At 39.7% G+C, this 23,738-nt stretch overlaps 1 protein-coding gene across 1 annotated transcript in view; it reads left to right on the top strand.

The window, feature by feature from the left end:
• The window catches only part of LOC136855828 (uncharacterized), a 105,963-nt gene that overhangs the window by 22,023 nt on the left and 60,202 nt on the right, over positions 1–23,738 (top strand). The window contains exons 3-20 of the mRNA XM_067133184.1: positions 7,377–7,469; positions 9,005–9,098; positions 11,466–11,595; positions 12,321–12,460; positions 13,098–13,225; positions 13,870–14,067; positions 14,190–14,386; positions 14,581–14,698; positions 15,221–15,402; positions 15,949–16,076; positions 16,506–16,588; positions 17,013–17,192; positions 17,781–18,016; positions 19,320–19,444; positions 19,794–19,923; positions 20,044–20,165; positions 21,516–21,643; positions 21,983–22,228. Coding sequence (XP_066989285.1) covers positions 7,398–7,469; positions 9,005–9,098; positions 11,466–11,595; positions 12,321–12,460; positions 13,098–13,225; positions 13,870–14,067; positions 14,190–14,386; positions 14,581–14,698; positions 15,221–15,402; positions 15,949–16,076; positions 16,506–16,588; positions 17,013–17,192; positions 17,781–18,016; positions 19,320–19,444; positions 19,794–19,923; positions 20,044–20,165; positions 21,516–21,643; positions 21,983–22,228 — 2,637 coding nt within the window. The 5' untranslated portion in view covers positions 7,377–7,397. The remainder of the gene's footprint in view (positions 1–7,376; positions 7,470–9,004; positions 9,099–11,465; positions 11,596–12,320; positions 12,461–13,097; positions 13,226–13,869; positions 14,068–14,189; positions 14,387–14,580; positions 14,699–15,220; positions 15,403–15,948; positions 16,077–16,505; positions 16,589–17,012; positions 17,193–17,780; positions 18,017–19,319; positions 19,445–19,793; positions 19,924–20,043; positions 20,166–21,515; positions 21,644–21,982; positions 22,229–23,738) is intronic.

Raw genomic sequence — 23,738 nt, 5'->3', positions numbered from 1 at the left:
AGCTTCTTTAGACCCGAAATGGTTATTGTAATCAGACATGCAAGTGAAGCATCATAGAGGCTATTTGAACCTAGAGGCTATTTGAACCCTGATTTTGAAAACGTACATAGGCCAGCCATGTGGAGGGTTGTACATAAAACCAAAGTGAAACATTCTTATTATTTCAGTAGATGAAACCTATTCACACGGAGCATGCACACCAAAGGGGCCACTGACTTGAAGTTCTTGAAGCTTCCAAAGAATGTTGATTTCAGCCTGAAAAGAGATAAAAAAAAATAGGTGATTCATTTTCCTTGTTAGAAGAAGGGACCTTTCCGAAATAGTGACCCCCCCAAGGGTTTTCCTAGGTAGTGAACCCCATGGGTTTTCCTAGATATTGACCCCGAAGGGTTTTCTTAGATATTGACCCTCTAGAGTTTTCCTAGATAGTAACCCCCAAGGGTTTTCCTAGGTAGTGAACCCCAAGGGTTTTCCTAGATATTGACCCCGAAGGGTTTTCCTAGATATTGACCCTCTAGAGTTTTCCTAGATAGTGAACCCCAAGGGTTTTCCTAGATATTGACCCTCTAGATATTGACCCTCTAGAGTTTTCCTAGATAGTAACCCCCAAGGGTTTTCCTAGATAGTGAGACCCCCAACGGTTTTCCTAGGTATTGACCCCGAAGGGTTTTCCTAGATATTGACCCTCTAGAGTTTTCCTAGATAGTGAACCCCAAGGGTTTTCCTAGATATTGACCCCGAAGGGTTTTCCTAGATATTGACCCTCTAGAGTTTTCCTAGATAGTAACCCCCAAGGGTTTTCCTAGGTAGTGAACCCCAAGGGTTTTCCTAGATATTAACCCTCTAGAGTTTTCCTAGATAGTAACCCCCAAGGGTTTTCCTAGACAGTGACCCAAGGGTTTTCCTAGATAGTGACCCCCAAGGGTTTCCCAGATAGTGACCCTCAAGGGTTTTCCTAGATAGTGACCCCCAAGGGTTTTCCTAGACAGTGACCCCAAGGGTTTTCCTAGACAGTGACCCCCAAGGGTTTTCCTAGATAGTGACCCCCAAGGGTTTTCCTAGATAGTGACCCCCAAGGGTTTTGCTAGGTAGTGAACCCTGAGGGCTTTCCTAGATATTGACTTCCAAGGGTTTTCCTAGATATTGACCCCAAGGGTTTTCCTAGATAGTTACCCCCAAGGATTTTCCTAGATAGTGAACCCAAGGGTTTTCCTAGATAGTAACCCCAAGGGTTTTCCTAGATAGTGACCCCCAAGGGTTTTCCTAGATAGTGACACCAAGGGTTTTCCTAGAAATTGACCCCCAAGGGTTTTCCTAGATAGTGACCCCCAAGGGTTTTCCTAGATAGTGACCCCCAAGGGTCTTCCTAGATAGTGACCCCCAAGAGTTTTCCTAGATAGTGACCCCCAAGGGTTTCCCTAGATAGTGACCCTCAAGAGTTTTCTTAGATAGTGACCCCCAAGGGTTTTCCTATATAGTGACCCCCAAGAGTTTTCCTAGATAGTGACCCCCAAGGGTCTTCCTAGACAGTGACCCCCAAGAGTTTTCCTAGATAGTGACCCCAAGAGTTTTCCTAGATAGTGACCCCCAAGGGTCTTCCTAGATAGTGACCCCCAAGGGTTTTCCTAGATATTGACCCCCTAATGGTTTTCCTAGATATTGACCCCCTAATGGATTTCCTAGATAGTGACCCCCAAGGGTTTTTGGGGGGTCGTTACCTAGGACTAAAATTCCTTGGGGGTCATTATCTTAATGATATTTACAGTCTTTTGTTGATGTTTGTAGAGGTTGAAAAGAAACCTTCAGAAAGAAAAGCTAAATTAAGTGTAGTTATTGATCGGTTGTCTCGTGCAATCAAGGTGTTTTGAAGGGCGAGAATTGTTGCTTAGTTACTCCGTTTGTTGGGTAGAACACAATAGTGGCGATTTCATTTACTGTACCTCCATTCATGTCCTCTTTCTTCCACCTTGCTGTCCATCCTCTCCTAACGAATACTTCGTAGTGCAACTGCAGAAAGGTTTTCCTCCTGTTAAACCTTTCTCAGTTTTCCTTTGGGCTAAATTCTATATTCCACTGCAGTAGCTGAAACTCCGTTGGGGTCGCTCATTGATAATGACCTGTCGAAGAGCTGTCTGCCAATTCAGGCGACGACAAAGGACATTCATGTTTGCCTGTCATCAGCAGAGTATGGATTTGTACTAGTTGAATGCCTAGCTCCCAGACCTCTCTCTCACCTTGAAGACAATTGATTCGTGGTCTTTACCTTGAACTTGTACAGTTTTATCATTTCTTTGTCTTCCTGAATTTTTGAGCTACGAATGGGAACAAAGAATAACTAGTAAGATTCTTCTGCTCAGTCGAGTTTTCTGTGCAGTGTATGATGCTGTATGAAACGCTCAGCCACGGCCCATGAAACTCTCAGCTGCTGCCCGGTGGTAGCCTGTGTTGTTGGCATCTGTAGCGGCGCCAGACGCACGATCATGGCAAACTTTAACCTTAAGTAAAATAAAAACTACCGAGGAGGCTAGAGGGCTGCAATTTGGTATGTTTGATGACTGGAGGGTGGATGATCAACATACTAATTTGCAGCCCCCTAGCCTCGGTAGTTTTTAAGACCTGCGGGCGGACAGAAAAAGTGCGGACGGACAGACAAAGCCGGCACAATAGTTTTCTTTTACAGAAAACTAAAACAGTTATTGTACCCGCTTTTGATTTGTTGCCATCTTAGTCAAGTCGAGTTGTGTTCTAAGCATTTTTATTCTGTTTTGCATTTCACTTTGGCTGTTAATATATATATATATATATATATATATATATATATATATATATATATATATATATATATATATATATATATATATATATATATATATATATATATATATATATATATATATATATATATATATATATATATAGATAGATAGATAGATAGATAGATAGATAAATAGATAGATATATTGAATCAGTCTATACTTCTTCCTTTCTCTTCTGGCAAACTTCTCAGAGGAATAAGGACAGATAATTCGAAACTCTTTCCATTTTTTCTTTTGCTGGTCGACGGACCGTCTCATTCTCTCTTCCCTCTCAACGGCGTATAAGTTTAAGCATAGGTATAGGTATAGGTATAAGCATAGGTATAGGTATAGGTATGCAGATAACAATGAATTTTCCTTACACAGTCTTGGCGGACCTACAGAACGTAGAACAGCCTCTTCAGAGGAAGTCGCGCAGTTGGAACTTCTTCAGAAGTTCTAAGCGAAGGTGCAATGCATTGCCACCGTAATGCTAATCGTCTTGCATTTTGATACATTTGGATCTGTTTATGTGTTTATTAATTTCTTTTTTTCTTTTTTAATAAGTGGGATCTCTTCTTTCTGTATTTCCCTTTACTTCCTCTTACTTCTAACTAATGAACACCTTAATGTTCTTTGGAAGCTTAGAGAATTTCAAGTCAGTGGCGCCTTTGGTGGGCTTGTTCCTTATGAATGGGTTTCATCTACTGAATAATAATAATAATAATAATAATAATAATAATAGTAATAATAATAATAATAATAATAATAATAATAATAATAATAATAATAATAATATTCTTTGGAAGCTCAGAGAATTTCAAGTCAGTGGCCCCTTTGGTGGGCTTGTTCCATAAATAGGTTTCACCTAATGAATAATAATAATAATAATAATAATAATAATAATAATAATAGTAATAATAATAATAATAATAATAATAATAATAATAATAATAATAATAATAATAATAATAATATTCTTTGGAAGCTCAGAGAATTTCAAGTCAGTGGCCCCTTTGGTGGGCTTGTTCCATACGAATAGGTTTCACCTACTGAATAATAATAATAATAATAATAATAATAATAATAATAATAATAATAATAATAATAATAATAACAACAACAACAAGAGAGATGTGAAACGGAAAGTGATCCCCAGCGTTGGTGTATGGAAGGATCAGTCCTGACAGCTCTTCCTGACCCCTGTCCATAGACAGAACAACCAACAATGCGCTTCCCCTTGTCCCTATTGCTGGCTGAGCCCTCTCAATTATCCGTCACTGGGCCACATACCACGCAACTGCTTTCGTTCATGCCCCATCTCGGGTATCGGGTGAAGGCCATATATGTATGTGTGTGTGTTTATTTGTGTATATTTTTTTGCATGTTTGTGTGTAGCACTATTTCTAGTCTATAATAGACAAATCATGTTGGTAGATGAATGGAATAGAGAGAATGTTAATGGCAAGGAAGAACGGACAGAAATATAGAGAAAGGCAAACACTTCACAAAGACAACAGCGAATCGTAATAATAATAATAATAATAATAATAATAATAATAATAATAATAATAATAGATAGATGAAATGAAACTATAAAAATGATAAATGGCAATATCCACACAGTTTCTGAAGAAGTAGAAGAAATAGTATAATTATAAAATTGGTAATGACATTACTAATATTGAGAATAATAGTAAAAATATTAAAAATTATATAACAAACAGATTGCATACAACTGAATTCCAGCTAGGGAGAAAACAAAACTTAATAATAATAATAATAATAATAATAATAATAATAATAATAATAATAATAATAATAATAATAAGCTTCTTTGCAGCGTGCCTTCCTTAGTCCCCAAGCTGCAACCCCCTTTCGTTCCTTACTGTGCCTCCTTTCATATTCTCTTTCTTCCATCTTACTTTCCTCACCCCTCTCCTAACAATTGATTCGTAGTGCAACTGCTAAAGGTTGTCCTCCTGTTACACCTTTCAGACATTTTTTATTTTCGATTTCCGTTCCAGCGCTCAATGAACTCACAAGGTCCCAGGGCTTGACCTTTAGGCTAAGTTCTATATTCAGCTCAGTTCAGTCTCAGTAAGTCGTTTGCATGGTGATATTTTTGGATACAGTGGTCACGACAATGCATAATATATTTGCCGTGAAGTTGTAAAATGAATCTGTGCTTTCTTTGTCTAGCCTGGTCGATACTTTGACATTCGTTGCAAATACCTCTGAAGCTGTTGATCAATGTCCCTCAATATCCTTTGTCTACTGTTTACGCTGTCTGATTCTAACCTTGAAGGTGTTATTGTCATTATATATTTAAGTGTCCTGGAATGGAGGCTCGAATGGGGGTGTGTGTTCTGGAATGAAGACTGGAATGGGGCGTGGTGTTCTGAAATAAAACTGGAGGAGGGGATGGTGTTCTGGAATGAAGACTGGAGTGGGGGATGGTGTTCTGGAGTGAGGACTGGAATGGGGGGTTTTGTGGGATAAAGACTGGAATGGGGATGGTGTTCTGGAATGAAGACTCGATTGGGGATGGTATTCTGGAATGAAGACTGGAATGGGGTGTGTTCTGGAATGGGGGTGGGTTTTGTGGGATAAAGATTGGATTGGGGGATGTTGTTCTGGAATGAAGACTGGAATGGGGGATGGTGTTCTGGAATGAAGACTGGAATGGGAAATGGTATTCTGGAATGAAGACTGGAATGGGGGGTGTGTTCTGAAATGAAGACTGGAAAGGGGGGTTTTGTGGGATAAAGACTGTAATGGGGGATGGTGTTCTGGAATGGAGGATGGTGTTCTGGAGTGAAGACTGGAATGGGGAATGGTATTCTGGAATGAAGACTGGAATGGGGGGTGTGTTCTGGAATGAAGACTGGAAAGGGGGGTTTTGTGGGATAAAGACTGGAATGGCGGATGGTGTTCTGGAGTGAAGACTGGAATGGGGATGGTGTTCTGGAATGAAGACTGGAATGAGGGATGGTGTTCCAGAATGAAGACTGGAATGGGGATGGTGTTCTGGAATGAAGACTGGAATTGGGGATGGTGTTCTGGAATGAAGACTGGAATGAGGGATGGTGTTCCAGAATGAAGACTTGAATTGTGGATGGTGTTCCAGAATGAAGACTGGAATGGAGGATGGTGTTCTGGAATGAAGACTGGAATAAGGGATGGTGTTTTAGAATGAAGACTGGAATTGGGGATGGTGTTCTGGAATGAAGATGAATGGCAGATGGTGTTCTGGTGTGAAGATGGAATGGGGGATGGTGTTCTGGAATTGGGGATGGTGTTCTGGAATGAAGACTTGAATGGGAGATGGTGTTCTGGAATGAAGACTGGAATTAGGGATGGTGTTCTGGAATAAAGACTGGAATTGGGGATGGTGCTCTAGAATGAAGACTGGAATGGGGGATGGCATTCTGGAATGAAGACTGGAATTGGAGATGGTGTTCTGGAATGAAGATTGGAATGGGGGTGTGTTCTGGAATGAAGACTTGAATGGGGGATGGTGCTCTGGAATGAAGACTGGAATGGGGGACAGTGTTCTGGAATGAAGACTGGAATGGGGGATGGTGTTTTGGGATGGAGACTGGAATTGGGGATGGTGTTCTGGAATGAAGACTTGAATGTGGTGGTTTATATATATATATATATATATATATATATATATATATATATATATATATATATATATATATATATATATATATATATATATATATATATATATATATATATATATATATATATATGTATATATGTATATATGTATATATATATATATATATATAATTTTATTAGCTTACAGTTATATTCTTCATTCGTTTTCCACTGTTATGGGATCTGAGCAACTTCATTATAGGGTGGGGGTCTCTTGGGGTGTCCAGTGAGATTCAGCTACTGCTGAAATTCTGTGGCAGTGATCATTTCCTATTTATCTCGCCCCCTAAGGGTGGTAATGCCTTCAGTGCACCTCACAGGATGCACTGTAGGCATTACTAAAGGTTCTTTGCAGCGTCCCTTCCATGGCCTCTAGCTGCAACCCCTTTCATTCCCTTTACTGTGCCTCCATTCATATTCTCTTTCTTCCGTCTTACTTTCCTCAACCCTCTCCTAACAATTATTTCATAGTGCAACTGCAAAAGGTTTTCTTCTGTTACAACTTTCAAACCTACCTACTCTCAATTTCCGTTTCAGTGCTGAATGACCTCATAGGTCCCAGCGCTTGCCCTTTGGTCTAAACTCCATATTCCATTCCATTCTGTGATATTCCACATCATATAATAAGTCCCAAAAAATCTATTATCATTGTCGAACAGTGTTAGAAATTTTTGGGGGGATTCTTCATCCCTGTTTGTAAAGGAATGAGAGGATTTTTATAGGCACGCTTGTATTTAAGTACCATTTTGTATATCAAAACATCCTGTGTTCTTTACAATTTCAACCTAATATTTTTCTGAATGATGACTTAACTATTACATCTCTTCAGGTCAGTTTCACAGAAACATAATTCTCAAAATGTTCCCAAGCAGGTATATTTGACGTGTCAAACTTCTGACCCAATTGCAGAGGGAGAGACGCCGTGGAGTCATGGCTAGTGGCATCTGGACACAGCTAAGATGCTCCTTTTGGCGACATTATCTCCAGTACCGAAGGCAGTGGGTAAGTTGGAAAAGCTTCACTCTTTTCACCACCTGAATCTAAGAGGTATTTTTGGAGGCTGGATTTATAGTAAGGTTATCTATAATAATAAAATCCGAGTGGATCTTTCTTGTTTGTGTCAGGAGGGTAGGGGAGACATGACACATCCACCCTCCTCCTGCAGACCTGTTTGTCCGCCCCAGGTGGGGGCGGGGTAGGTAGGGAATTGGGAGGGTAGGGGAGACATGACATATCTTCCCACCTCCTGCAAACCTGTTTGTCCGCCCCAGGTGGGGGCGGGGTAGGTAGGGGATCGGGAGAGTAGGGGAGACATGACAGGTAGCGCCGGGTTCCAGCGCAGCGTAACGCATACCATCAAGCTTGTATCAAACTAGCAATGTATTGTAAATATTTTTAACTTATATTGAATAGTATTGGAGCAAAAGAAGTTATCAGCATACTCTGACATTTGTAGCTGATATGGTACATTTAATCCTAATTAAGGTATTTTACTTCACTAAAAATCTTGCCACATCTAAAATGTCTATCTTCCAGAATTAAAATTGATTTTCTCCTTCAAAAAGACAGCATCAGATGTTTGCATTTCCTTCATAAAACAATAGAAATTCTTTTCCAGAACCATGTTGATACTCTCAAACACAGAGACACCCACACATCATTCATCAAAGAACTTACATTTTAAATTGTCAAGACCCATTCATTCTAAAGCAGTGGTTCTGAACCTTTTTGTCCATGCACCCTTTCACCATATGTCAGAATGTCATTCCCCCCCTCCAAAATTGTCTGCCTCAGAAGGTGCATTCCAAATAATATGCAACAAAATACTAACACAAACATACAAGTTAGTGGAGAGAGAGACCAGCGTGACCTCTCAGTAGTGTGGACCGATGCACACTGGGTTTTGTGTGGTCCTAGAATCAGTTTTAGCCTGCCAATCTGTGGCCACAATTCCACCCCTGAAACTCTTGAGATTCCCCCCCTGGTTGAGAGCCACAGTTCTAAAGTTTTACTCCCCACTGTATTTTTCTGGGTAAGCATCTCTCATTCTTATCACATAACCAAACTACTGCAACACACTGTGGCTCATCCCATTTTTTTTTTTATCCAGCTAAATATGTTATGATCTTGTCAACAATTCCCGCTCCCTGCATATTCAATCTTTATAGAGGTAATTTACTTCGAAAGTTCCATCGTTTATTCCAACGTATGCCTTTCTTGGTATCATATCCTCCTGTCTCTCACTGGATTGAAATGAGAATTTTATTCTGCATGAGCTTGATGGCGTGTACTAAGCTGCGCACACGCCAGCCCGCCGACTCTGTAGTTTGCACAGTCGACACGAAAGTGTACGAACATACATTCCTGACACTCCGCGTTTCACACCGGGACGGACAAACAAGATCCACTCGCCTTTCATTATTATAGTCATTATTATAGATGCTTATGTTGACATAAAGAATGAAGTGAATTTAGAGCAGAACACTAGATCTACATTGTTTGGTAGTCTTTGAACACTCACGAGGTTTTCTTTTCAGCCATGGCTTCTGAGTATCATTGTGGTTGCGGCGTTCCCCTTCGCTCTCCTGGCGGGGTTGAAATCTACAGTCCCTCCTCAGTACCAGAGTGCATGTGAGTTAGTGTACCTCACCTCCTTTCATATTCTCTTTCGTCCATCTTACTTCCCCTAACCCTCTCCTAACAATTGATTCATAGTGCAACTGCTTTGAGGTTTTCCCCGTTACCCCTTTCAGACCTTTTACTGTCAGTTTTCGTTTCAGCGCGGAGTGACCTCATAGGTCACAGCGCTTGGCCTTTGGTCTAAATTCTATATTCAGTTCAATTCAGTCAAAAGCACCTGGGTAAGTTCTTATCTCTCTGACAACTGATAAACAAAGCTGTAAAAGTAACAGGTCAGGTCTGAGTTTACTTCCTTTGCAGTCAGAGAATGGAAAAAGGGGATTTTTTTTTAGTTCATTTTTCCTTTATTTTGAAAATGTTACTTTTTGGGTTGCCCTTGGGAGAAGAGGTAGAGGTAGGCCAAAGGAGACGTGGTCGAGGACAATGAGGCAGGAAGCAGGAGATGAGTGTTGGGGCGATCTTGAGGAGTTATCCCAGGACATAATGTGGTGGCGTGAGTGCATCGAGGCCCTATGCATCCCTGTGGGTGCCGCAGGAAATGACTGATTGACTTTTTGAGCTGATTTTCTTGTACTCATTAATCACTGCAAAAACTTTTGAAGGACCCACTTATGACAGTGCCACGTAGAATCGCAAGATGAAATTATAGCAGGGGAAAAGACATTTGTAGATGCGAAGTTTAGTTTCATTTTTGAAGCTCCCAAGCACATCAAAAGCACGAGGCATGGAGCGAAGTCTGTCTGTGATTTAAAACAAGTAAAAAATTCACTGACGTTTCTTTGGAGCAATCAAGTTTTCTGTACAGCGTATAATGCTGTATGAAACTCAGCCAAGACCCGGGCAACTCTCAGCCACGGCCCATGAAACTTTCAGCCACGGGCCAGTGGTGGCTGTGTTGTTAGTACCTATAGCGGTGCCAGACACACGATTATGGCTGACTTTAACCTTGAATAAAATAAAAACTACTGATGAGGTTAGAAGGCTGCAATTTGGTATGTTTGATGATTGGAGGGTAGATAATCAACACACCAATTTGCAGCCCTCTAGCCTCGGTAGTTTTTAAGATTGAGGGCGGACAGAAAAAGTGCGGATGAACAGACAAATAGCCATCTCAATAGTCTTCTTTTACAGAAAACTAAAAGGGACATTTTAAACTATGAAGTAATGGTAAAATAGTTAAGAAAGTTACCTTTCAGAATAGTCACAATAGATATGCTTATTCCATTTGTCTCTTTCCCAAAGTTGAAATGTTTGTTCTTATCATTTTGTCCGCACCTAATGCGCTGCCAATCAATACTTACTATTATTATTTTATCATTACAGCCGACCCCTGGTATTTGTGGGGGGGATGTGTACCTCAACCCCCTGGGAATAGCAAAAATCTGCATATACTTGACACCCCTCTAAAAACACTTATAACTGCCTATTTTGATAGTTCGAACACCAAAAACCTTCTAATAACACTTATACCTGAGTATTTTAGTAGCTTTATCACAAAAAGTGCATTTAGTCACGAAAGTGATGTGGAAATACAGATCTAATCAGTGAATGTTTCTCTATGAAAAATACCGTGAATTGGCGATTTTTCGGCAAATAATGTGTATACATGTTCCGCAGAGAAATCCGCGAATACGTAAAGCAGCAAATCCGGAACCGCGAATAGGTGGAGTCCACTGCATAAATTTATTGAAGAGAGTGTTTTCAGTAATGTACAAATATATAGGATATATTATATATAAATGTTACAATAATAAGGCCTATACAGGGGTAAAGTCTAAATAATTCTCACAAGCATCCATTATTATACAAACATACTGTATACAGTACGTGGTGGTTTTTGAGCATTCCACATCTCTGCGCAATTCTAAGGGAAATACACTCCACATTTCACCTCGCACTGTCTTTTATTAGGTTAGGTGCTCCCACAAAACAGTCCTCATAAGAATTTCTTCAAGTTATATACTTTAGCGAATGTTCATATTTTCCAAAAGCATTTTACTTTTTAATATTATAAGTAATGAATTTGCCCTTCTTTATTTCATATGTAATTTGTTTATCCCTTATAAATTAATAATTTATGAAGATTTACAGACACTCTAGATTTAACGTTTATTGGAAATTTTCTGCATTTTTCTGAATTCCTGAACATTTCTTATTACGAAAATAAAGACATTATTTTGATATCTGAATGCATGTACCTGATAAGTTTCACCATCACGCATGGAAGGCTTTGAAAGCCCTTTGTTGGAACAAGCCTATCTGTGGCAGGTTCCTTTCACGAAGCCCTTTTTTGAACACTGACTTGTAAAGTTTAACCATGTGCTTCTCTCCCTTGGCTGAAACTGACGGTGACCCCAGGTCACTTCAAGTCCAGGATAGTCTCCAGCCAGTGGCCCTTGTCTCTCCTGCAGTCTTATGTGTGCAACTTGGACAACAAATGTCAGCAGGAGGCGGCAGACGACGCAATAGACTCTTACCCTGGAGCCTTGTGAGTATGATTCTGTCCCTACATTTACACTTCAAATCTACAGTTACCAGTTTGCTTACTTTTAGTTTTATTAGCTTTACAAACTTTCTGTTTGAACTGAAATTGCCCAAATAATGTAACTATTTGCATAATGAGTTACTAGAACTCTTTTTGCGCTTCAATTTTCCACTTAAAACCTGGACAAGAAGTGTCAGTATTTCTGCAATTGAATTCGTAAAAACAATATTCCACCCCTGGTTAATGGTTGAGTATTGCTTTTATGAATTCAGTTCAATTAACTCCTGCTTAATGCTTCACCCTTTGAATGGCTCAAGTCTCTGTGTCAGTCATTTCTCACTTTAGTCAAACTGCCCTAGACATCCTTTTATGAGAAACCATTGGTGATTATGGCCTTGCCAGAAGTCCTAGCATTGCTGATTGTCAGCAAAATAGATAACAAGACTTGAATCTGATATAGGAGACAAAATTTTTTGAATGATCGTGAGACCTAATGAGTTATTTCAGTTATCGTAGAAAAACTTGGCAAGGAAAAAATAATTATTCAAGCTTCGAATGTCCTAATATCTAGGATCTCAGGCCGGCATAATGAGGGGAATGGGTCATCATCCAAATAAACTTGTAGCTTTGTAGTATTATCTTTTGACAGCGTTATGTAAATTTGATTTGGAGTTTTGAAAGAGTATATCAAACTTATTTTTAATTAGTTGTTTGTCTTTTATTTTCAGAATCAATACTTTAATGAACAACACAGGGAAGACGCTAAATGAAATGAAATTATCTCAGTTTGCCTCACTGCCTTCAAGCATCAGCCGTCTCGCTAATCTCACGCATGTCATCGCAAGCCCTAATCTCACAGCACTCATGGGTATGTAATTTGTCTGTCTTTTCATTTAGTATGGATTCACCCATACATATGCACCCTTTGTAAATCTCAGATTTGTTTGAATAAGACAATCGACTAATTATTTACTTAACGAGTTTGTCGGTTTGTGCTACGTGCGCTGGAACCTGGTGCTGCTGGCTGTCCTACCCTCCCAATCCCCTACCTATGCCGCCCTTGCCTGAGGCAGACAGACAGGTTTGCAGGAGGGTGGATGTCTCCCCTACCCCCCATTCCCCTACCTACCCCACCCTCACCTGGATGGACAACAGGCTTGCAGGAGGAGGGTGAATATCTCCCTACCCCCCCCCCCATTCCCCTACCTACCCCACCCCCACCCAGGATGGACAAACCAGTTTGCAGGAGGGTGGTGGATATCTCCCCTACCCCCCCATTCCCCTACCTACCCTGCCCCCACCCGGTGCGGACAAACTGGTTTGCAGGGGGTGGGTGGCTGTGCCGTGTCTCCCCCACTGTCACCCGAGGGCGGACATACAAGATCAGACACTTTCGGATTTTATTATGATAGGTATGTAATTGCAGTATTAAAATTTTATATTTTTAATTATTTACTCTTAGTAGTATTAGATTTCATATTGCAATAAACAAATCACTCTTACAGAAAACGGGTTGTGTGTCGGTGACGTCATTCGGTCGCCAGAGGAAATGAAGAACATCTTAACCAGCAAATATGGTTTCGAGGATGATGTTGTGGATGCCATCTTAGAGTCCAAGATTGACATGTCAAGGGTGAGTTGATCAACAAGTGTATTGCTTAACTTGATTCCAAATGATTTTATCCGCGTACAGGCAGTCCCTGGTTTACGGCGGGGGTTCCGTTCCCAACAGCACGCCGTAACCAAAAAAACGCTGTAAACCGGATCATCATAATAATAATGGGAGTAAATGGTGCTTATGGTACTGTAAGCTCTGTAAAACTGGGTTACAGCAAGGTAAGACCGGGTCACAGTGACATAAAACCAGGTACGGTGCCATAAAACCGCTTACAGTGCTGTAAAATCAGGTTAATGGTGCGGTGAGCCAAGCGATGTAAAGTTGGGATGCTGTAACCAGCAACCGTCGTAATCCAGGGACTACCTGTACATTTTTTTTTTTTAAATATTGCATTGGTGTTCTTGGACCATGCTTGGAGTAAACGATGCATTTGATACCAGTGTTGAGGTCTTTGACATACGTGAATATCAGGCTAGACGTCTTGGTCGGAATGCAATGTGGTTATCCTTATCGGCCACTGAGTAAGGATCTAGCATTATATTGTTACTCAATTATAACCAAAATAACTGAAATGTATTCTGATAGTTTTCCTTAAACTCAAATTGAAATGAAAATTGATTGATCATTATAAAAACTGCTTCTTATCTTGTTTCATTCAGGTGCTCTCCTTAGTAGGTTACCGAGATATCAAGACCATAGTGTGTTCACCCAGTCAGCTGGGGCAGTTCTTGGTTGCGCCCACTAGTGATGATATCTCGAGCATCTCCACCAGCCTCTGCAGAATTGAGAGCAGTGAAATAGCGAACATAAGCCGCATCTTCATGAGCTCTCTGGATGCATCTAATCTCATCGACAAGGTAAAGCTTGTTATCGTCTGCTGTTTCAGGTTCTTTATTTTATTTATGTCTGTCACTATTGAGTTTTCCCATAGAAATATGTAGAATTGATTGATAGTATTGTATTCCAACTTGCCATTCAGGTCTCGGATGTCTTAAAAGCCATAGGAGGATATGAAGCAGAGTCCCTGGTCCATGAGGTTGGAGGACTTTTGGCCTCGCTGGGGCGGCTTGAGGCGCTGGCACCGTTGGCTACCACACTGGATGCCCTCAGCGTTGCCGCACAGCCTCTGATATCAGCCATGTCAGTTCTTCAGAAAGCCGGGTGGGATACTGACAGGTAATGCATGCTTTCTCTCCTTGTTTATGAAATTCTGCTCAACAGAAGATGTCGAAAGCATTTGATGTAACTCGCCAAATAAGCCCTATCATTTTTTTCCTAAACGTCTTGGGGCCCAGTTTTCAAAAGTGGCATTCATCTTTTAGTTATCTTCATGGTTTACAAAAACCCTATGGATTTTTCTCTGTCTACAGTCTCACAAACCTTTTCGACTTGGCTGGGGAGTACGTTCAACCTACGGAACTTAGCAGCTCTAAGGAGGTTCGGATGCTCCTGTCTCCAAAAACTATGGCCATGCTTACTTCTGAGGAGGTGAGGCTGAAAAAAATATGTGTTTTTTGAATTTTTGAAAGAGAGAGACGCATAGAAAGACAGATAGATAGATAGAGGAACTTGAAATGGTAAGCAATTTCGTAATATTAGCTAAGGAAAATGTAAGTGAATTAGTATTGGGAAGATCTTGTAAGTAAAAAGAATATGATCACCTTAGGTAAAAGCAAAAGGAAATCATTGCATTCTCCTTGAGCTAATTTAGTTGAAGTGTTGCCTTTTGGATTATAAGTCTTATTTGGTCTCTTGTTCAAAGATAGACATTAGTTTTTTATTTTACCATTAGGTAAAGCTGATCTCGGTCCATATGAAGATCATGTACATGAATTTTTATGCTTTTACAGTCACCAGTCATAATTTGGTTTACAGATCTCAGCTCCTCTGCTTTAAAAAAGTATATAATCCCAGTGATACAGTCCTTCTCAAAAGTCAAAAAGTTTTAGATAAATCACGCAGTTAAAACCTTGTACTGCAGCTAATGGTAAACGCTCTTGGTACTTTCAGCACAGTTCTGACCCCTATGCACAGTTGCTGACAACTGCTGTTCAGACTGTCAATAAGACGGAGTTCCAGGTCGTGGGAATTACGAAAGCCACTGAAGATATCCCAGAACTTCACACGGCTGTCATGCTTGCGACATCGTTGCTGCCCAATCTTCTTGTGCCTGGGCCTACAAATATTACTGGGTAAGAGGGAACAAAGAATGAATATGGTATGCACTTTAATGCACTTATGTTTTCCATTCTTTTCACTTCTGTGCTTATTGTAACTAATGGTTAAGTGAAGGATTTATTCTTACAATAGACAATGAATTTACGCAACTCTAGAGCATTTCGGTGACCTTGGCTTCCAAACAGAAAACTTTCTTTCAGCTTTCAGAGTTTAACCTCACTTGCACTGCTGTACTATATCCATTAAAGAACTTTCTTTACAAAAGCCTCTTGTATGCTTTTACATATTATACATGCATGCTGTTATGGACGAATGAACCTTGAGCACACTGTGGTTACTTAATGATCATAAAAAGCTTAAAACCTTCATTGGATAGAGTGTTACTACATGTCTCCCCTACTGTCACAGGGGAAGGACAAACAAGATCCACTCAGATTTTATTATTATAGATAGGTTTAAGACCAATAGACCAATATTTTAGCTAAATGCACTCATCAGATGAAAACCTCTATTCTTCAGATTTTCCAAATACAATCTAATTCCTTGTTCCATCTTTTCAGCCTTGGAGAGTCGGTGGCTGTAGCCGTTGATCGCATGCTGCCGGAAGTTCGGGTGAAATTAGACAAGATGCTCCCGCTGGTCCACACTTCCTTGAACTTGGCAACGAAGGCGTTAAAAGTTACCAACAGTACGTAAACCTTTGGAACATCAGGTCATCCAAAGCGTTTTGGATTGTTTTCATAATGATTGACAATATATATCATTGTTTTGTTTCTTTCTCTTGTTTCCAAACTCTGCATTCGCTTGGTTGGTGGAATATCCTAGTTGTTAGTTGCAATTCACTGAGTCACTTTGGAGGAATTTGTTTGTCTGAAGGATGTGTTCAGTTGCTGTAAGAGACAAGAGGATTTTTAGAAGGGCTCAAGTATCTTGGCCCTCACAAAAGAACAAGCTCAAAATATGGTACATTTCAGATTTCTCTCTCTCTCTCTCTCTCTCTCTCTCTCTCTCTCTCTCTCTCTCTCTCTCTCTCTCTCTCTCTCTCTCTCTCTCTCTCTGAGCTGAAATCTGCAATAGAATCAGAACTGAAATTTCTAACATTTCCTTCCCCCCAAAGGTGTGGCACTGTGGCTCGGTAATGTCCCTTCAGCTGTCACACTAGAACTCCTCAAGACCTTTGCCAACGTGACGTTAACCAAGGTAAGTGCTGTTGGTCACTGTGACAGAAATGAACCTCTTGTGTGGCTCATCTTATTGGCTCTTTGATTATATGTGTGTGTGTAGAGGCAGTCCCCGGTTTACGGCGGGGGTTCTATTCCCGGCAGCACGCCATAAGCCAAAAATCTGCATAAACGAGAATGTCATAATTATAATGGGAATAAATAGCGCACAAGCACCCCTACGGCACTTCTGAAACTGGGTAACGACGCCGTAAAACCACTTACGGCGCTGAAAAATCAGGTTAACGGCACCCTGAGCCAAACGCCATAAACCGAGACAGCCTTAACCTGGGGACTGCGTGTATATAAGTTTGTGTGAGCCTGTTTGTGAAATGTTTTTTCTACAAATTACGTATCTGCTCTATCACAGTTAACATTCCTCCTCAACATACAATGCTGAACAGGTACTCGTGCAAGAGAAGAGGCTGGCTGCATGGACTTGTGCTAAAAGCTCTTGGCCAGACATCAGTTCGAGTGACTGGGAGACGTTTGAAAAACTCCTGTGTGACCAGAACAGTGCCAGAAACCTGTACGAGATCGAGGCTGTATTGGAACCTTTGTCTGACCCTGCTGCGTTGCAGGAGGTAGGTCACTCCTATGATTACCATTCATCAGTAGTGTACTTCTCTCTCCGTCTTGTTCTTTTCGTTTAATCACCTCTTTGTAATTGCTTCTTCTTAGAACTTCCCATCATCTTTTCAACAAGACAGTCATTGAAATTTTTGTATAGTCTCTATCTTTCTTTCCACAATATTATTGAAGGATTTTGTTCATTCATACGGATGAATTCTGTTATCTCATACTTCTTCAACTAGCTTTTGCTCTTTTACTTCTGGTGTCTGTACTTTTTTTTATACATGTCAAGTTTCAGGAAATTTTGTAATAGGAAGTCGTTTGCATATTGCTTCTTTGCATCTACCTTATAGATTTCTGCATGTCCTATATTTTTCATCAGTACCCAGTATTTTGAATTGCACTTTTTAAGTTCATCTCAGTGTCAGAAATCAAATGAATTACCTTCTCATGAAATGAAGAACTAGTCCAGAGATGAAAAGTGAAATGTGTCTCATTATAAAGTTTTCCATTGTCAGAGAAGCATTTTTATCTTAGGCTGTTTTGGTTCCTAAAGCTTTGTCTTATTTTAGATTATCATACTCGATATTTATTTATAGCTGTTGGACTCACACTCCACATCCACTGTCAAAGACCTAATGCAAGAACTAGAGGAGACAATCAGAACTGTCAACGCATCGTTTAACGTTTTGTTCAAAGACGAAACCAAGAGGCGGAAGCGTTCCGTCACGGAAACTGTCGGCGGTTACTTGGGCGAGATTCCTGCCGGGGATTCGGAGATCATTCAGAGGATCGAGTATGGTTTCACTGACACCAAGAGCTTATTACAAAACATGTGAGTTCCCCTTTTGAAAATTCTGTGGACAAGGCTCTCCATGCAGCAGAGGTGCCTTCATGTTTGTATTAGTTCTTCATTGGAGGGGTGGGTAGAGCTTTTGGCTAGCATGCTGTTGGCCCAGTGTTCAACTCTCCGACTGGCTAATGAAGAATTAGAGGAATTTATTTCTGGTGATGGAAATTCATTTCTCGTCATAATGTGGTTTGGGTTCCACAATAAGCTGTAGGTTCCGTTGCTGGGTAACCAGTTGGTTCTTAGCCACGTAAAACAAATCTGATCCTTCAGGCCAGCCCCAGGAGAGCTGTTAATCAGCTCAGTGGTCTGGTTAAACTAAGATATACTTAACTTTTTTCATGTTTGGAACTGTAAACATGCCTTAGTTCTCTCTCTCTCTCTCTCTCTCTCAGTACTGTACATACATATCCTTTAATGAAATATGAATTACTGTATCATAAACATAAAATATGAATTAACTGTATCGCAAACATAAAACTCCAAGAATTTCATGACGCCATCGCGTGCTGCTGCCTGTGTAACATTTAAAATATTTTCAGTATTGTCATAACTTCGAAACCATTGGAACTGCTAACCCCATCACAAACTCAATTTATCATAAAATGAAACATCTAAAAGGGGGGAAATACTTGTATTAGCCTAATTCCCACACTGTTCACTGAAGATAAGGCATAGCTAGTTATCAAACTGAAGTAGGGTGTCACGATCTCCAGATCAAACAAAAATCCTCATATTTGAAGACCATCGTCCACTGAATTTGTTTAGTTTTGTTCTTTGTTTCGATAAACACCACTCAAGGCAGCAGTTTATTTATCAGAGTATGCACTGAATTAAATTTATATAATTTTATTGAGACACTAAGATAATTTAATCTACTCTGGTGCATATACAGTACTTATATTGGGAACAGAAACTTCAAATGAAATGCTATACCTGAATGTCTGAACATTCAGAAATGATAACTTGTTCTTCTTTGATATTTCACATGAACTCTTATGTTAACATGAAGTACAGTAATCAGAGAACAAGTTCTAAACGTGAAGGCACCTGTGCTACAAGGAAAGCCTTGTCTGCAGACATTCAGTAGAGAAAAGGATTGAAAACACTAGTTTCTTGTTTATTTTTATAGAATATTTGTAAAAAGGGATGCTACACTGAATTCAGTAGAAGATAAAGGTTCAAAGACTGGAGTTAAGGCTTTGAAACATTATTATAATCTTAGCTTTGCATGTAAACATACTTTTCTGTCAAAAAGATTGATAACTTTGGTTTATCTCCTTAACAGTACTCAAATCTGCATCACAATAGCCCGAAGTACTTTGAATGAATTGGAAAGAGCAGAACTCCTTCACCTGATAACTCAAGATTTCATTTTCCTGCTGAGTGCTCAGCCTATAGAGGTCTTCTCTGGTATGTACATATATCAATTTATTTCTGTAAAACTCATGAAAACATCCTGATACCTTTTCATGTATCCCGATAAAAATGAGAAGATTACAGGCATTCTCTGGGTTACGGTGGTCTCAGGTTACAGGGCTCTGACTTTAGGGCGCTTGGCTCATGGTGCCGTTAACCCGATTGTATGGCGCTGTAAGTGGTTTTATGGCACAGTAACCTGGTTTTAGAGTGCCATTTATACCAATTATTATTGTGATGTCCCAGTTTATGGTGCGCCTCCGGGAACGGAACCCCCGCCATAAACCAGGGACTGCTTCTGTATGACTCAGGAATGATTTCATAAAATATGTTTCTTTCGCAGACGTGGTTGCATCCATTTTGGACACCGTCCTTCAAGTTCTGCGTGTTGTGAAATCACCATGGCATCTTCAAGACCTTAGTCTAAGTCACCATTTGTCTGATATCTTATTCCGGGTGATTCCAAAAAATGCGTAAGGATATCTACCTTCTGTTTCTCTGCTCATTGCGTATATCTAATGACAATTCTCAGGCCTAGAATGATCAATCTGATTAGTATCCGGAACTAGAGGGAAAAGGGGTTTTCTTTGCAGCTTTGATGGTGTGTCGGCAGCTTTGCAGATGCTAGAAAGCCCCACGATTGAGGTGCCAGCCCCTGTGCCGCAACTCCTGGAGTTACTCAGCGCAGTGCATGAAATCTTGCTGCAGGTTCAGAGTAAGTTCAGCAGTACTGTATTTGTTTAGGGAGAGAGGTGTGAGCCATGCACTCATTTCCAGAACTGAAGGAGAAACTGTTGGCATAAACATTGTGCTGTCTAAGGGATTTAAGCTGTTTTAGGTAAATTTATTGAAATCATGAAAGAGTTTCATTATTTGTATACGGATCTATGCACAACGTATTCATTAAAATATGAATATCTAAGGCCAGTACCAGCCATTTATAAATGATAAAAAGAGTGTTTCTTAGGAAGTTTTCTATGTATGAAATAGTTTTTTCCTGGTGATACCACTTTGTTCATTGATGTAAGAAGAATGTAGGATATAAAATCAACATGATAACCACAGGAATAAATAGACAAATTTTAACTTGATAGCAAACACTGTTTTTCTTTTTACATAAAACTAGTTACAATGTGTACATGGTGATATAACAAGCATCACATATATTTTGACTGAAGAGGGAGGGGTTGCTTTAGAGGTTGGGATTAATGGCTTTTGCAGCAGTCAAAGTGCCTAGAAGCCACATGCACATGTTTACAAATGCAAAATGCCCACTGTCTTGTCTTGGGCAAATTTCCGAACACAGTAGATGTCAGGGCGACAGAGAAACTGGCAAGGCGCCAGAAATTGCTTATCGCTGAGGCTCTGATTAAATTGGAATGCTTCCAGTGAAAACTCTGTTGCAGTTCTCTTGTATGATGATGACGTTTGGTGACGGATAAAACTACGATTGTGTTCATGGTTTATTGACAATGGCAATCAAAGGAATTTATCAGACTAGATTTTATTAGACAAGGCAATAAGAACAGGTAGTATGAAATAAATATGCCGTCACCTGTATAGTATTAAATTAATATTTTTTAAAGTCAGGTCGACATGATTTTAACTCCATTTGGCACAAGAGGTTCGAATGAGAATCCAAAGAAAAGTGAATTGTTAAAAGTCTGTAACTTCTTCTATAACCCAGTTCTTGGGTAACTACAGGACAGCTGCTCTCCATCTAAAGATCAACCACAAGTGTAGTAACCTTTGCATGCATGAATTTTTTTATTCTTTTTTACGAAGGTTGTCCTACACTTGGGCCTCTTGACAAGAACAGGGGATTAGATGTGGTAGAGAAAGTCATGTAACTTAGGATAAGAAACTTTTTGTATAGATATATTACATTACTTATGAAAAAAGTTTTTGCCATTCCTGCGTAAGAACGTCCAAAGGACTTTATAAAATTAGATCAAAATCAAACTGCTGTCTTATGTCACAATTCTGGGTGGTGGCGGGTCAGGTTGCATGAAACTGAAAATACAACGTTTGACCCAAAGTTTGCCATTTTGTTTATTATTTTCAGGTACCGGGTCTTTGCAAGAATGGTTCAAGGTAAAGTTGCCTTACACTTACGGCCTCCTTCAGGACAGCGTAGTTGTACCACGGGTCCTGGCAATCCCTTACCTATGGACTTTGAATGGAGTGCCGGAGGTATGTTTAGATTTATTTTTATCAGGGCAAAAGAATCATATTTTATATAATATATATATATATATATATATATATATATATATATATATATATATATATATATATATATATATATATATATATATATATATATATAGACATATATTAATTACTGTTCATGAAATACCCAGTCCTAGGTTAACTTTAACTAATGTATCTGTTGAGCTTAGACTCAAATTTTCTCAAAATAGGGCCATCTGACTTGAAATGCATTCACATCTTGAAATTTGGCTGGAAACCTGTTTGGTTTCCCCACCAAAGCCCAATTTCTTCCTTTCACAGTCTCCTTATCTCCTGCAGGGAGCATTCGCCTTAGTAGTAAATGGGACTCAAGATTGGATGAAGTATCCCTGTGGGTCTGTAACTTTGGCTACTACTTATCCTTCTTCATCTGACATTGATAAGCTGCCCGAATCTTGGTCTAATCTGGAGGACATCAAGGAAAATGTCCAAAGACTCGAAAAGTATTTATGTGAAAATGGCACAAGGATCTCCCAAGAGATAGCTTCCTTTGATCCAAAATTATCGCAAAGTATGCGGGATCTCGTAAGTAATAAAAAGATTCCAGTGGGTTGAAAAAGCTGTATGTGACAGCCACCATTATCATCATCATCCTGGCTTCAATATGAGTGAAAATTGGGGTTGAGTCAAGATGTGACAAGTGAACCTCAGTGTAAAGACTTGTTTTCACTATAAGTTGTTTTCTCAAATGGGGATGGTTCCATTGCATTCATCTTTTACCTGCTGAGTCAAGGCTAAACAGACAATGCCGAAAACTTTGACCTAATTAGCTGCTTCATATGCCTTCACAGAAGGTTCTTTAGCATCACGTCGAATCCCACTACTCACACTGCATCTTTCAACTCTATCTTGCTTGCAATCTCTCTCCTCTTTAACTTTATCTGGTCAACACTTTCTAGAAGCCTTACGTGACTGTACCAGCTGAAAGTACTCTGACGCCACCACCGCTTGGTATTTCCTTGTGACTTATCCTTTCATTTCCTTATGTACTAAGCATTCGAATCATTTCATTAATTTCACTGATTTTACTTTCATTCAGATCCAACACCCAGACTTGATTATCATGAAGGGGTGCTACCTTACAATCCTTTCTTACATCGCAACTTTTTGTGCTATGACATTCCTTTTCTCTTTCAAAGCTTTTGCTTACACCCTGCTACATCCATTGCTTCACCCCCTCTCTGTGTCACATCTTTTATCCTACCATCATGTTACATTTATGCTCAAACACAAGTTGTATTCATTTACAATTCATACAGACATTCCTTTCTCAATTTCATGACTCCCATTTACCATCATTACCTAATTCTTTCGAACATTTAATGTTGTGTGTACGTTCACCATTTTGGCAAATATAAGAAGAAATGCGAGCATCAACTTAAACACATGTCTTCCCTGTGAGCGTCTTCATTCTCAACTCTATTTACGACTCGCCACAAGATGGCAGCGCATGAAACAATAACAATAGTGACCTTCAATATAAAAGGTATCAATAATATAAAGCACCATTCCCAACAAAGTAAATGAGTATAATATCTTTAAACGTACTCTTCAAGTAAAGTAATTAATTTGAGTTTACATCTCACCATTTAATTTTAAATATCTCCTCACAGGACACGTTCAGATTCTTGCCTGTTGCTGCAGCTTTCTTCACTTTTACCCAATAACACTGCAGAACGAACACAATGCAGCCACCATAGCTCTATGCACAACATTTTTTTTTAGTCTCCCGTCCTTTCTTAAATTTCCCCTGTAGGGGGTTAGTGCCAACAGTGCACTTCATTTTGTGCACTTTAGGCATTACTTGAGGTTCTTTGCATCGTGCCCTCATCCCCTAGCTCCAACCCCTTACGTTCCTTTTACTGTACCTCCTCTCATATTCACTTACTTCCATCTTACTCTCTATCCTTTCCTAATAATTGATTCATAGTGCACTTGCGAGGTTTTCCTGTTACACCTTTCAAACCTTTCACTGTCAGTTTCCATTTCTGTTCTGAATGACCTCATAGGTCCCAGTGCTTTGCCTTTGGCCTAA

Source organism: Macrobrachium rosenbergii, chromosome 33 (assembly GCF_040412425.1).
Source record: "Macrobrachium rosenbergii isolate ZJJX-2024 chromosome 33, ASM4041242v1, whole genome shotgun sequence".
NCBI lineage: Eukaryota > Metazoa > Arthropoda > Malacostraca > Decapoda > Palaemonidae > Macrobrachium > Macrobrachium rosenbergii.
The sequence above is the reverse complement of the archived record's forward strand: the minus strand, read 5'-3'. Positions and strand labels throughout refer to the sequence as shown.